Genomic DNA, 15575 nt, shown 5'->3' on the forward strand with positions numbered 1-15575 from the left:
CTCCCTCCTCTCTCCCCTCATTAAGCCATGTTATGCTCCTCCGTCTCTCCCTCTCTCTCCCCCTCATTAAGCCATGTTATGCTCCCTCCTCTCCTCATTAAGCCATGTTATGCTCCCTCCCTCTCCCCCTCATTAAGCCATGTTATGCTCCCTCCCTATCCCCTCTCTCTCTCCCCTCATTAAGCCATGTTATGCTCCCTCCCTCTCCCCCTCCCTCTCCCCTCATTAAGCCATGTTATGCTCCCTCCTCTCCCCCTCATTAAGCCATGTTATGCTCCCTCCCTCTCTCCCCTCATTAAGCCATGTTATGCTCCCTCCCTGTCCCCCTCCCTCTCCCCTCATTAAGCCATGTTATGCTCCCTCCCTCTCCCCTTCCCCTCATTAAGCAATGTTATGCTCCCTCCCTCTCCCCCTCCCTCTCTCCCCATTAAGCCATGTTATGCTCCCTCCCTCTCTCCCCTCATTAAGCCATGTTATGCTCCCTCCGTCTCTCCCCTCTCTCTCTCCCCTCATTAAGCCATGTTATGCTCCCTCCCTCCCCCTCCCTCTCCCCTCATTAAGCCATGTTATGCTCCCTCCCTCTCCCCCTCATTAAGCCATGTTATGCTCCCTCCCTATCCCCTCATTAAGCCATGTTATGCTCCCTCCCTCTCCCTCTCTCTGTATACTTAACACCCAGCAGATGCTTCCTGAGAGAAGTCCCGTCCCTGCCCACAGCTTTATCTCTTCTCCCCCCTCTCCCTCCATTCCTCAGGCTACCCCCGAACTCTCCTCCACTGTCCCCTTGAGGAGATTTAGCCACCAGCCGGTGAGCAGTGACACAAAAAGGGAAGGAGGGAGGGGTAGAGGGGACTTGCTAAATAAAGCCTAAAGTACTACGCTGGGTTTTGATTCTGGAACATGGTGGCATTGAGAGGTGAGACGCTGGTGTTAACTAAGAGAAGACTAGACACTTACAACCAGCAGGATAAACCGACTCAGTCATAGCTGTACAGCAAGGGGCTGGGAAACTGCCACCTTAATCACCAGAGACTGCTACAGCATGAGAGGGGCAAGGAGGCCACAAGACAGAGAAACACAGGGATTCAGGTGGGCACGCAAGACCACCGATTGAGAGAGGGAAGGAGAGATGAGGGTGGGAAAAAAAGGAGAGAAATGAGGAGGAGATGATGAGGGTAAACAATAGAGGATACGAAAGAAGAGCGTATGAGGGAATGAGGGAAAAGAGATGAGAGGAGCTGGCAGGAGAGAACAGGAAGCAGTGGCTTAGATCAACTAATTTGAAGGCCATGTAGTGTATTTGGCTATTTCAGCCACACCCGTTGCTGACAGGTTGCTGACAGGTGTATAGAATCAAGGACACAGCCCTACAATCTCTATAGACAAATATTGGCACCAGAATGACCCATACTGAAGAGCTCAGTGACTTTCAATATGGCACTGTCATATTGACACCTTTCCCAACAAGTCAGTTTGTCAAATTTCTGCCATGCAAGAGCCGCCCCGGTCAGCTGCAAGTGCTGTTATTGTGAAATAGAAACGTCTAGGAGCAACAATGGCTCAGCCGCGAAGTCGTAGGCCACACAAGCTCACAGAACGAGACCGCTGACTGCTGAAGCACGTAAAAATCACCTGTCCTCGGTTGCAACACTCACTACCCAGTTCCAAACTGCCTCTGGAAGCAACATCAGCACAAGAACGGTTCATCGGGAGCTTCATGAAATGGGTTTCCATGGTCGAGCAGCAGCACACAAGCCTAAGATCACCATGAGCAATGCCAAACAGACGCTGGAGTGGTGTAAAGCTCGCTGCCATTGGACTCTGGAGCGGTGCAATCGCGTTCACTGGAGTGATGAATCACGCTTCACATCTGGCAGTCCGACGGACGAATCTGGTTTTGGCGGATGCCAGGAGAACGCTACCTGCCTGAATTCATAGTGCCAACTGTAAAGTACGGTGGAGGAGGAATAATGGTCTGGGGCTGTTTTTCATGGTTCGGGCCCCTTAGTTCCAGTGAAGGGAAATCTTAACGCTACAAGATACAATGACATTCTAGACGATTCTGTGCTTCTAACTTTATGGCAACAGTTTTGGGAAGCACCTTTCCTGTGTCAGCATGGCCCATAAGTCAGCACTTCACTGTTAGTCTACACCTGTTGTTTACGAAGAATGTGGCAAATAAAATGTGATTGTGATTTTAAACTGCTGTGGTCGGAGGGGCTTTGCTCGTTTTAGTTACTGTATTTCTATGGCTGGAAAACTGGAGTACACTGTCACAACAGCCTACTGCAAGCATGCTTATTGAGACATGCTTACTGGCCAGGGTGTGCAGGCTTTTGTTCCAGCTCAGCTCTAACACACATGATTCAACCAATTGTGATCTAAATTGAAGATTGTGATGAAGTTATTAGCTGGAGCAGGAGTGGTAGAGCTGGGCTGGAACAAAAGCCTGCACACCCTGGCCAGTAAGCATGTGTTAGGCGGATACAACAACAACTAAAAACATGCTATTGATCTCCTGGACTGGAGTCTGGGACCCCTGCATTTGGCAGATAATGGTAGCTTCCATCAGTTGCTATTGATCTCCTGGACTGGAGTCTGGGACCCCTGCATTTGGCAGATAATGGTAGCTTCCATCAGTTGCTATTGATCTCCTGGACTGGAGTCTGGGACCCCTGCATTTGGCAGATAATGGTAGCTTCCATCAGTTGCTATTGATCTCCTGGACTGGAGTCTGGACACCCTGCATTTGGCAGATAATGGTAGCTTCCATCAGTTGCTATTGATCTCCTGGACTGGAGTCTGGGACCCCTGCATTTGGCAGATAATGGTAGCTTCCATCAGTTGCTATTGATCTCCTGGACTGGAGTCTGGGACCCCTGTATTTGGCAGATAATGGTAGCTTCCATCAGTTGCAGCACTCCGCACAACTACAAGCAGTTACGTCAGATAGCCAGTAGGAGGTGATGGAGAGAGTAGGAGGAGCTGAAGGAGCAAAACCCACAGAAAGGAGGACAGAACGTTTCCTGTGGAGTAGATATCCTCATCCAGAGCCACGTATTTAGCATTTGTATTTATTTATCTTAAAACACTTGGCTCGGTCCTCACCTACCAATTGTCTACCCCTTCTGTGGTGCAGCTCTACTCTACTAGTCCCTGACCCATTTCTACTGCAGGTAGACTAGAGGATCCTTTAAGGACAGCAGCAGACGTGGGCACTGTTCTGATCTACATTGTGGGCCTCCCTCTACTATACCTCTCTGTGACGCCACTGCACCAAACACAACCAAGAGAGTAACAGGTACATTTGGGAGGGGCATGTATGCATCCGCACGCACAGAAATAAAAAAGACAACACAACTATAGAACGCACACATACTTGTAAGCATCGCAACGCACACCGTTGCAGTGCAGTAGTAGTAGCACACGTTCACACAGAGGAAGTTGACAGAGAAGGGGAGGAAAGAGAGAGAGAGAGAGGTGCGCATACCTGCGACAATGCGAAACCAGCCGGTGCACAGCTCCTCAGCCATCTACAGCAATCTCCATGGAGCAGGTCACATATCTGGAATATCCCCACAGAGGGACAGAGAGATGGAAGGGCGAAGGGATGTGAAATAGAGATGGACGGCAGAGAGTCTGTGAGGAGAGAAAGAAAGAGAGGGACCAGTCGCATTAAAGGAGGAGTGAGGATGACTGCACCTGACTGAGCTCCCTGGCTGAGGGGACAGATGCGCGGGCACACACACACACACACACACACACACACACACACACACACACACACACACACACACACATACAGAAGGACCTGTGGAAAATGCTAATGTAGTCCCGTAGAAGTGCTGTCGGTCAGTGAAAGTGACGATACACAAACAACCTGAGTGTACCTGAGCTGTATAGAAAAGAGCCACAAACAACCTGAGTGTACCTGACCTGTATAGAAAAGAGCCACAAACAACCTGAGTGTACCTGAGCTGTATAGAAAAGAGCCACAAACAACCTGAGTGTACCTGACCTGTATAGAAAAGAGCCACAAACAACCTGAGTGTACCTGACCTGTATAGAAAAGAGCCACAAACAACCTGAGTGTACCTGACCTGTATAGAAAAGAGCCACAAACAACCTGAGTGTACCTGACCTGTATAGAAAAGAGCCACAAACAACCTGAGTGTACCTGACCTGTATAGAAAAGAGCCACAAACAACCTGAGTGTACCTGACCTGTATAGAAAAGAGCCACAAACAACCTGAGTGTACCTGACCTGTATAGAAAAGAGCCACAAACAACCTGAGTGTACCTGACCTGTATAGAAAAGAGCCACAAACAACCTGAGTGTACCTGACCTGTATAGAAAAGAGCCACAAACAACCTGAGTGTACCTGACCTGTATAGAAAAGAGCCACAAACAACCTGAGTGTACCTGACCTGTATAGAAAAGAGCCACAAACAACCTGAGTGTACCTGACCTGTATAGAAAAGAGCCACAAACAACCTGAGTGTACCTGACCTGTATAGAAAAGAGCCACAAACAACCTGAGTGTACCTGACCTGTATAGAAAAGAGCCACAAACAACCTGAGTGTACCTGAGCTGTATAGAAAAGAGCCACAAACAACCTGAGTGTACCTGACCTGTATAGAAAAGAGCCACAAACAACCTGAGTGTACCTGACCTGTATAGAAAAGAGCCACAAACAACCTGAGTGTACCTGACCTGTATAGAAAAGAGCCACAAACAACCTGAGTGTACCTGACCTGTATAGAAAAGAGCCACAAACAACCTGAGTGTACCTGACCTGTATAGAAAAGAGCCACAAACAACCTGAGTGTACCTGACCTGTATAGAAAAGAGCCACAAACAACCTGAGTGTACCTGACCTGTATAGAAAAGAGCCACAAACAACCTGAGTGTACCTGACCTGTATAGAAAAGAGCCACAAACAACCTGAGTGTACCTGACCTGTATAGAAAAGAGCCACAAACAACCTGAGTGTACCTGAGCTGTATAGAAAAGAGCCACTTCTCTGTGCACTGAACACTGGGCCAGTGGCATTAACCCCTTGCACCCTGGGAGAAAGAGGGGAAACGAGCAAGGAGAGGAAGGAGAGGAAGGAGAGGAAGGAAGAGGAAGGGAGAGGAAGGAGAGGAAGGAGAGGAAGGAAGAGAGAAAGGCGACCTAAATGCCAGAACCGGACAAGAACCTGACACCCTCAGCACACAGGGGGACAAACACCTGCCTGCAGGTGACAGCATTACCTAGCACATATGCCCCCCTAGGCACAACTATGACAACATAACCAACAAAAACGGGTCACAACTCCTGCAGCTCTGTCGCACGCTGGGTATGTACATAGTCAATGGTAGGCTTCGAGGGGACTCCGATGGTAGGTACACATATAGCTCATCTCTTGGCAGTAGTACTGTAGACTACTTTATCACTGACCTCAACCCAGTCTCTCAGAGCGTTCACAGTCAGCCCACTGACACCCCTATCAGACCACAGCAAAATCACAGTCTACTTAAACAGAGCAATACTCAATCATGAGGCATCAAAGCCAAAGGAACTGAGTAACATTAAGAAATGCTATAGATGGAAGGAATGCAGTTTGGAAACCTACCAAAACACAATTAGGCAACAACAAATTCAATCCCTTTTAGACAATTTCCTGGGTAAAACGTTCCACTGTAATAGTGAAAGGTGTGAACTTGGCAGTAGAAAATCTTAACAGTATATTTGACCTCTCAGCTTCCCTATCAAATCTAAAAATCTCAAATGGAAAACCGAAGAAAATTAACAATAATGGACAAATGGTTTGATGAAGAATGCAAAAATCTAAGAAAGACATTGAGAAACCTGTTCAACCAAAAACATAGAGACCCGGAAAACCTGAGTCTATGCCTTCACTATGGTGAATCACTAAAACAATACAGAAAAAGAAGGAACAGCATGTCAGAAATCAGCTCAATGTAATTGAAGAATCCATAGACTCTAACCACTTCTGGGAAAACTGGAAAACACTAAAAAACAACACAAAGTATTATCTGTCTTTTCTCCAGTCTTTTTGTCTCTATAACAAAGAATAAAGAGCAAAAACATATACATGATCAAATACAAATCTTAGAATCAACTATTAAAGACTACCAGAACCCACTGGATTTTCCAATTACATTGAATTAGTTACAGGACAAAATAAAAACCCTCCAACCCAAAAAGGCATGTGGTGTTGATGGTATCCTCAATGAAATGACAAATATACAGACAACAAATTCCAATTGGCTATACTAAAACTCTTTAACATCATCCTCAGCTCTGGCATCTTCCCCAATATTTGGAACCAAGGACTGATCACCCCAATCCACAAAAGTGGAGACAAATTTGACCCCAATAACTAACGTGGAATACGCGTCAACAGTAACCTTGGGAAAATCCTCTGCATTATCATTAACAGCAGACTCGTACATTTCCTCAATGAAAACAATGTACTGAGCAAATGTCAAATTGGCTTTTTACCAAATTACCGTACAACAGACCATGTATTCACCCTGCACACCCTAATAGACAACCAAACAAACCAAAACAAAGGCAAAGTCTTCTCATGCTTTGTTGATTTCAAAAAAGCCTTCGACTCAATTTGGCATGAGGGTCTGCTATACAAACTGATGGAAAGTGGTGTTGGGGGTAAAACATACGACATTATAAAATCCATGTACACAAACAACAAGTGTGCGGTTAAAATTGGCAAAAAACACACACATTTATTCACACAGGGTCGTGGGGTTAGACAGGGATGTAGCTTAAGCCCCACCCTCTTCAACATATATATCAACGAATTGGCGCAGCCAAATCAAATCAAATTGTATTTGTCACATACACATGGTTAGCAGATGTTAATGTGAGTGTAGCGAAATGCTTGTGCTTCTAGTTCCGACAATGCATTGATAACCAACAAGTAATCTAACTAACAATTCCAAAACTACTGTCTTATACACAGTGTAAGGGGATAAAGAATATGTACATAAGGATATATGAATGAGTGATGGTACAGGGCAGCATACAGTAGATGGTATAGAGTACAGTATATACATATGAGATGAGTATGTAGACAAAGTAAACAAAGTGGCATAGTTAAAGTGGCTAGTGATACATGTATTACATAAGGATGCAGTCGATGATATAGAGTACAGTATATATGTATGCATATGAGATGAATAATGTAGGGTAAGTAACATTATATAAGGTAGCATTGTTTAAAGTGGCTAGTGATATATTTACATCATTTCCCATCAATTCCCATTATGAAATTGGCTGGAGTTGGGTCAGTGTCAATGTCAGTGTGTTGGCAACAGCCACTCAATGTTAGTGGTGGCTGTTTAACAGTCTGATGGCCTTGAGATAGAAGCTGTTTTTCAGTCTCTCGGTCCCAGCTTTGATGCACCTGTACTGACCTCGCCTTCTGGATGATAGCGGGGTGAACAGGCAGTGGCTCGGGTGGTTGATGTCCTTGATGATCTTTATGGCCTTCCTGTAACATCGGGTGGTGTAGGTGTCCTGGAGGGCAGGTAGTTTGCCCACGGTGATGCGTTGTGCAGACCTCACTACCCTCTGGAGAGCCTTACGGTTGAGGGCGGAGCAGTTGCCGTACCAGGCGGCGATACAGCCCGCCAGGATGCTCTCGATTGTGCATCTGTAGAAGTTTGTGAGTGCTTTTGGTGACAAGCCGAATTTCTTCAGCCTCCTGAGGTTGAAGAGGCGCTGCTGCGCCTTCTTCACGACGCTGTCAGTGTGAGTGGACCAATTCAGTTTGTCTGTGATGTGTATGCCGAGGAACTTAAAACTTGCTACCCTCTCCACTACTGTTCCATCGATGTGGATAGGGGTGTTCCCTCTGCTGTTTCCTGAAGTCCACAATCATCTCCTTAGTTTTGTTGACGTTGAGTGTGAGGTTATTTTCCTGACACCACACTCCGAGGGCCCTCACCTCCTCCCTGTAGGCCGTCTCGTCGTTGTTGGTAATCAAGCCTACCACTGTTGTGTCGTCCGCAAACTTGATGATTGAGTTGGAGGCGTGCGTGGCCACGCAGTCGTGGGTGAACAGGGAGTACAGGAGAGGGCTCAGAACGCACCCTTGTGGGGCCCCGTGTTGAGGATCAGCGGGGAGGAGATGTTGTTGCCTACCCTCACCACCTGGGGCGGCCCGTCAGGAAGTCCAGTACCCAGTTGCACAGGGCGGGGTCGAGACCCAGGGTCTCGAGCTTGATGACAAGCTTGGAGGGTACTATGGTGTTGAATGCCGAGCTGTAGTCGATGAACAGCATTCTCACATAGGTATTCCTCTTGTCCAGGTGGGTTAGGGCAGTGTACAGTGTGGTTGAGATTGCATCGTCTGTGGACCTATTTGGGCGGTAAGCAAATTGGAGTGGGTCTAGAGTGTCAGGTAGGGTGGAGGTGATATGGTCCTTGACTAGTCTCTCAAAGCACTTCATGATGACGGAAGTGAGTGCTACGGGGCGGTAGTCGTTTAGCTCAGTTACCTTAGCTTTCTTGGGAACAGGAACAATGGTGGCCCTCCTGAAGCATGTGGGAACAGCAGACTGGTATAGGGATTGATTGAATATGTCCGTAAACACACCGGCCAGCTGGTCTGCGCATGCTCTGAGGGCGCGGCTGGGGATGCCGTCTGGGCCTGCAGCCTTGCGAGGGTTAACGAGTTTAAATGCCTTACTCACCTCGGCTGCAGTGAAGGAGAGACCGCATGTTTTCGTTGCAGGCCGTGTCAGTGGCACTGTATTGTCCTCAAAGCGGGCAAAAAAGTTATTTAGTCTGCCTGGGAGCAAGACATCCTGGTCCGTGACTGGGCTGGGTTTCTTCTTGTAGTCCGTGATTGACTGTAGACCCTGCCACATGCCTCTTGTGTCTGAGCCGTTGAATTGAGATTCTACTTTGTCTCTGTACTGACGCTTAGCTTGTTTAATAGTCTTGCGGAGGGAATAGCTGCATTGTTTATATTCGGTCATGTTACCAGACACCTTGCCCTGATTAAAAGCAGTGGTTCGCGCTTTCAGTTTCACTCGAATGCTGCCATCAATCCACGGTTTCTGGTTAGGGAATGTTTTTATCGTTGCTATGGGAACGACATCTTCAACGCACGTTCTAATGAACTCGCACACCGAATCAGCGTATTCGTCAATATTTTTATCTGACGCAATACGAAACATGTCCCAGTCCACGTGATGGAAGCAGTCTTGGAGTGTGGAGTCAGCTTGGTCGGACCAGCGTTGGACAGACCTCAGCGTGGGAGCCTCTTGTTTAAGTTTCTGTCTGTAGGCAGGGATCAACAAAATGGAGTCGTGGTCAGCTTTTCCGAAAGGGGGGCGGGGCAGGGCCTTATATGTGTCGCGGAAGTTAGAGTAACAATGATCCAAGGTTTTACCACCCCTGGTTGCGCAATCGATATGCTGATAAAATTTATGGAGTCTTGTTTTCAGATTAGCTTTGTTAAAATCCCCAGCTACAATGAATGCAGCCTCCGGATAAATGGTTTCCAGTTTGCAAAGAGTTAAATAAAGTTTGTTCAGAGCCATCGATGTGTCTGCTTGGGGGGGGATATATTCGGCTGTGATTATAATCGAAGAGAATTCTCTTGGTAGATAATGCGGTCTACATTTGATTGTGAAAAATTCTAAATCAGGTGAACAGAAGGATTTGAGTTCCTGTATGTTTCTTTCATCACACCATGTCTCGTTAGTCATGAGGCATACGCCCCCGCCACTCTTCTTACCAGAAAGATGTTTGTTTCTGTCGGCGCGATGCGTGGAGAAAGGTCCGCAGCACCCGGCCTCACCCTACTAGAATCCGAAGTCAAATGTCTGCTGTTTGCTGATGATCTGGTGCTTCTGTCACCAACCAAGGAGGGCCTACAGCAGCACCTAGATCTTGTGCACAGATTCTGTCAGACCTGGGCCCTGACAGTAAATCTCAGTAAGACCAAAATAATGGTGTTCCAAAAAAGGTCCAGTCACCAGGACCACAAATACAAATTCCATCTAGACACTGTTGCCCTAGAACACACAAAAAACTATACATACCTTGGCCTAAACATCAGCGCCACAGGTAACTTCCACAAAGCTGTGAACGATCTGAGAGACAAGGCAAGAAGGGCATTCTATGCCATCAAAAGGAACATACATTTCAACATACCAATTAGGATTTGGCTAAAAATACTTGAATCAGTTATAGAGCCCATTGCCCTTTATGGTTGTGAGGTCTGGGGTCCGCTCACCAACCAAGACTTCACAAAATGGGACAAACACCAAATTGAGACTATGCACGCAGAATTCTGCAAAAATATCCTCAGTGTACAACGTAGAACACCAAATAATGCATGCAGAGCAGAATTAGGCCGATACCCACTAATTATCAAAACCCAGAAAAGAGCCATTAAATTCTATAACCACCTAAAAGGAAGCGATTCCCAAACCTTCCACAACATAGCCATCACCTACAGAGAGATGAACCCGGAGAAGAGTCCCCTAAGCAAGCTGGTCCTGGGGCTCTGTTCACAAACACAAACACACCCTACAGAGCCCCAGGACAACAGCACAATTAGACCCAACCAAATCATGAGAAAACAAAAAGATAATTACTTAACACATTGGAAAGAATTAACAAAAAAACAGAGCAAACTAGAATGCTATTTGGCCCTACACAGAGTACACAGCGGCAGAATACCTGACCACTGTGACTGACCCAAAATTAAGGAAAGCTTTGACTATGTACAGACTCAGTGAGCATAGCCTTGCTATTGAGAAAGGCCGCCGTAGGCAGACATGGCTCTCAAGAGAAGACAGGCTATGTGCCCATTGCCAACAAAATTAGGTGAGCTGAAACTGAGCTGCACTTCCTAACCTCCTGCCCAATGTATGACCATATTAGAGTCATATTTCCCTCAGATTACACAGATCCACAAAGAATTCGAAAACAAATCCAATTTTGAAAAACTCCCATATCTACTGGGTGAAATTCCACAGTGTGCCATCACAGCAGCAAGATTTGTGACCTGTTGCCACGAGAAAAGGGCAACGAGTGAAGAACACACACCATTGTAAATACAACCCATATTTATGCTTATTTATTTTATCTTGTGCCCTTTACCCTTTGTACATTGTTAAAACACTGTATATATATATATATATATATATATATATATATATATATATATATAATATGACATTTGTCTTTATTGCTTTGAAACTTCTGTATGTGTAATGTTTACTGTTAATTTTTTATTGTTTATTTCACTTTATATATTATCTACCTCACTTGCTTTGGCAATGTTAACACATGTTTCCCATGCCAATAAAGCCCTTGAATTGAAAGGAGAGAAGGGTGAGAACAGGGAAAATGTGTCAGATTAGTAAGAGAAATACAATGAAATAGGATGAATCCTCCTACTTTTAACAGTCTTCATTAATGTATGGAGGAAATAAAATAAACAAACAATAAACAGGATGGAAAGACAAACTTTCTGCAGCAGAGACACCAGTGCCACATGCCTCTGCTGCCTCCTGCTGGTTGTATTCTAACAGTGCATCTCTGTCTATACATCTACCACTGCCTTGTGAACTCATCAATCGGATTATTACACTTGGTTGAGATGTCTTTTAAACGTCACTGTGGTTGACACAACGGTTAACCACCCTTAGATGTCAGGGGTCACATATGCTACATAGATGGTTGTTGGTATAAAACAAATCAAATTACCTACCACATCAAAATGTAATTGAATTAAAATGGCAAAAAAACTAATAATGTAATAGATTGCAGTTTCAGCGCCTAATCAGATGTCATTTTAGACACTCTGAAATCAGACACTGAACTGCCTGCATAACTGTACTGACAGAAGGACAAATTAAAATGCATCTAGAAATGTAAAATCGGACAGGACACATTTTTACTAAGCCTAGAATATCCAGTTGAAGTGGTGCACTGCCTGTCTCAAGCCTGAGTCGGATACAGTCTCCATCAAACAGTTATAGTTGTGACCTGGTGGCACTACATGTTTTACACGTCTGCAACTCCTACATAAAACATGACTACTGGCTGGCTCAACTGACTCTTGGTCCCAGAATACTGTATGACCCGTCCTTACAAGCACTGCCTTCTCTGCTCCCGAGCGGAGAGAAAGATGTCATTGATATCAGAATATCAGAGCAGAGCTGAGCCTGCTGCTGCAGTGTCATCTCAACTCAGTATCTCTTTTCCTCCTCCACTTTTAGCAGAGCTCAACAGCCTGCTCTCGACGCTTACAGACACGATCATTCATCTGCTGAAGTTCATGATACAGCAGTTCTTAATTGCCAGATATTCCTCCCACATGTTTGACACTGTAACAAGGTGGGGGATTTTCCATTTCAAATGCAGCAGAATTGGACAAACAAACAGGCTGCCAAGACATCCCCTCATCCTCTCCCTCTCTTTTTCTCCCGTTCCCTCTCGCACGCTCGCTCCCAGCCTCGCTCAGACTCTCTCGCTGACCTACTTTTACTCTCGCATCAGCAGAGGGCAGTCTTGCACTTGGCACATCGCTCCTCTATCATTCGGATCCCTTCACATCCCTTTTCAACAACAAAAACAGCAGTGTTCTTCCACTAAACCCAGAAACCAATTAAATATATATCCAATAGTAAGCTAAAGGTAAAGTGTCAATTTTCTGGCGATCTATTTGAAAGGAGGGTGATTGGTGATTTGAGTGCTGGAGGAGTGAAGATGGTACTTCTGTCCCGAGTGCTGGGCAACGGTCAAACATGTCCCCTCGGCGCGTGATAGCGGTGCAAAGACGAGAGGGGAGACCAGGGGTGGCGAGGGACAGCGGCAGTCAAGGGGATGACTAAGGGTGTCAAACTGAGGCTGAGCTGACACAAACAAACATTAAGATAGAAAAAAAGAGCATCATTTGCAATCCCCTTCATATATTTTCTATAAATATAACATTTTAAATACTATATATATATATATATATATATATATAGTATATATATATATATATATTTATTCATTTTCCTTTATTATTTTCCCCTAACCCTACCATCTCTCCCCTAATTGGAGTAAACTAATGGAAAAGAACACTTAGGCTTCCACTTCCAACTTATACATACTATATACAGTGGGGAGAACAAGTATTTGATACACTGCCGATTGTGCAGGTTTTCCTACTTACAAAGCATGCCGATGTCTGTCATTTTTATCATAGGTACACTTCAACTGTGAGAGACGGAATCTAAAAGGTGATCCTAACTGACCTAAAACAGGGAATTTTAACGAGGATTAAATGTCAGGGATTGTGTAAAACTGAGTTTAAATGTATTTGGCTAAGGTGTATGTTAACTTCCGACTTCAACTGTATAAATAGCATTCATTAGTTCCAAGAATATTTTATCATTTAAATTGAAAAACTAGAAGTTTTGAATCTGCCTTCGTTTTGTGGTATCAGTTCATAAACCATGTGGCATAGAATCGGTACATCGAAAATCTCTTCCCAAATATTTAAATTCAACTGGTATACTTTTTTTTATACATCACAACTTTCTTTAACCAATTTCGGTTCCTTACTTTCTCCCCCTTCCACTTGCCTCTTCCATTTTTGCAGTAATACTGCAAATAGTTCGTTGTAATTTTGGATAAAGCAGAAATGTCCATATATTTTTGTTAGCTGCATGTGAGACAACTCCCCCAGGCCTATTTGTGACAGAATTTACAAAGATTGTACAAGTGGTTGAGAGAATGCCAAGAATGTGTAAAGCTGTCATCAAGGCACAGGGTGGCTACTTTGAATAATCTACAACATATATTGATTTGAATAACACTTTTTTGGTTACTACATGATTCCATATGCGTTTCATGGTTTTGACTTCTTCACTATTATTATACATTGTAGAAAATAGGAAAAACAAAGAAAAACCCCACAAATGAGGGGATGTCCAAACTTTTGACTGGTACAGTATAAATAGCCCTGTCTAATTGTCTGGTTTGACTGGTACAGTATAAATAGCCCTGTCTAATTGTCTGGTTTGACTGGTACAGTATAAATAGCCCTGTCTAATTGTCTGGTTTGACTGGTACAGTATAAATAGCCCTGTCTAATTGTCTGGTTTGACTGGTACAGTATAAATAGCCCTGTCTAATTGTCTGGTTTGACTGGTACAGTATAAATAGCCCTGTCTAATCGTCTGGTTTGACTGGTACAGTATAAATAGCCCTGTCTAATTGTCTGGTTTGACTGGTACAGTATAAATAGCCCTGTCTAATTGTCTGGTTTGACTGGTACAGTATAAATAGCCCTGTCTAATTGTCTGGTTTGACTGGTACAGTATAAATAGCCCTGTCTAATTGTCTGGTTTGACTGGTACAGTATAAATAGCCCTGTCTAATTGTCTGGTTTGACTGGTACAGTATAAATAGCCCTGTCTAATTGTCTGGTTTGACTGGTACAGTATAAATAGCCCTGTCTAATTGTCTGGTTTGACTGGTACAGTATAAATAGCCCTGTCTAATTGTCTGGTTTGACTGGTACAGTATAAATAGCCCTGTCTAATTGTCTGGTTTGACTGGTACAGTATAAATAGCCCTGTCTAATCGTCTGGTTTGACTGGTACAGTATAAATAGCCCTGTCTAATTGTCTGGTTTGACTGGTACAGTATAAATAGCCCTGTCTAATTGTCTGGTTTGACTGGTACAGTATAAATAGCCCTGTCTAATTGTCTGGTTTGACTGGTACAGTATAAATAGCCCTGTCTAATCGTCTGGTTTGACTGGTACAGTATAAATAGCCCTGTCTAATTGTCTGGTTTGACTGGTACAGTATAAATAGCCCTGTCTAATTGTCTGGTTTGCCATTCCAAATAAAATTGAATATTTTTTGCTCATATAATAAAAAGTAAAAACAAGTCGTTAGATGTAGGCAGGGCCATAAGCAAATAGGTAAACTGGGATATGACTAAAGAGTTAATCAGAGTGATTTGTCCACAAATATACACTACCGTTCAAAAGTTGAGGTCACTTCGATATTTCCTTGTTTTTGAAAGAAAAGCACATTTTCTTTCCATTAAAATAACATCAAATTGATCAGAAATACAGTGCAGACATTGTTAATATTGTAAATGAAGATTGTAGCTGGAAACGGCTGATTTTTAATGGAATATCTACGTAGATGTTCAGAGTAGAGGTTGGCCGATTAATTAGGGCCGGTTTCAAGTTTTCATAACAATCGTAAATCGGTATTTTTGGACACCGATTAGCCGATTAACTAGGTAAGTCGGTTATTTAACTAGGTAAGTCAGTTAAGAACACATTCTTATTTTCAATGACGGCCGAGGAACGGTGGGTTAACTGCCTGTTCAGGGGCAGAATTTCACCTTGTCAGCTCGGGGGATTCAATCTTGCAACCTTACAGTTAACTAGTCCAACGCAATAACGACCTGCCTCTCTCTCGTTGCACTCCACAAGGAGACTTGGAGCCTATTACGCAAATGCAGTAAGCCAAGGTAAGTTGCTAGCTAGCATTACATTTATCTTAT

General features: G+C 44.3%; 1 protein-coding gene across 9 annotated transcripts in view; it reads right to left on the reverse strand.

The window, feature by feature from the left end:
- sgip1a (SH3GL interacting endocytic adaptor 1a) overlaps nt 1–15575 on the reverse strand; it is a 137337-nt gene that overhangs the window by 106005 nt on the left and 15757 nt on the right. For 8 of the 9 annotated variants that reach the window (XM_052480084.1, XM_052480082.1, XM_052480077.1 and 5 more), the window contains exon 2: nt 3491–3639. The exons of the other annotated variant lie outside the window; for it this stretch is intronic. In XM_052480084.1, coding sequence (XP_052336044.1) covers nt 3491–3533 — 43 coding nt within the window. In that variant the 5' untranslated portion in view covers nt 3534–3639. The remainder of the gene's footprint in view (nt 1–3490; nt 3640–15575) is intronic. 9 annotated transcript variants of the gene reach the window in all.

The sequence above is a fragment of the Oncorhynchus keta genome, chromosome 26 (genome assembly GCF_023373465.1).
Source record: "Oncorhynchus keta strain PuntledgeMale-10-30-2019 chromosome 26, Oket_V2, whole genome shotgun sequence".
Classification (NCBI taxonomy): domain Eukaryota; kingdom Metazoa; phylum Chordata; class Actinopteri; order Salmoniformes; family Salmonidae; genus Oncorhynchus; species Oncorhynchus keta.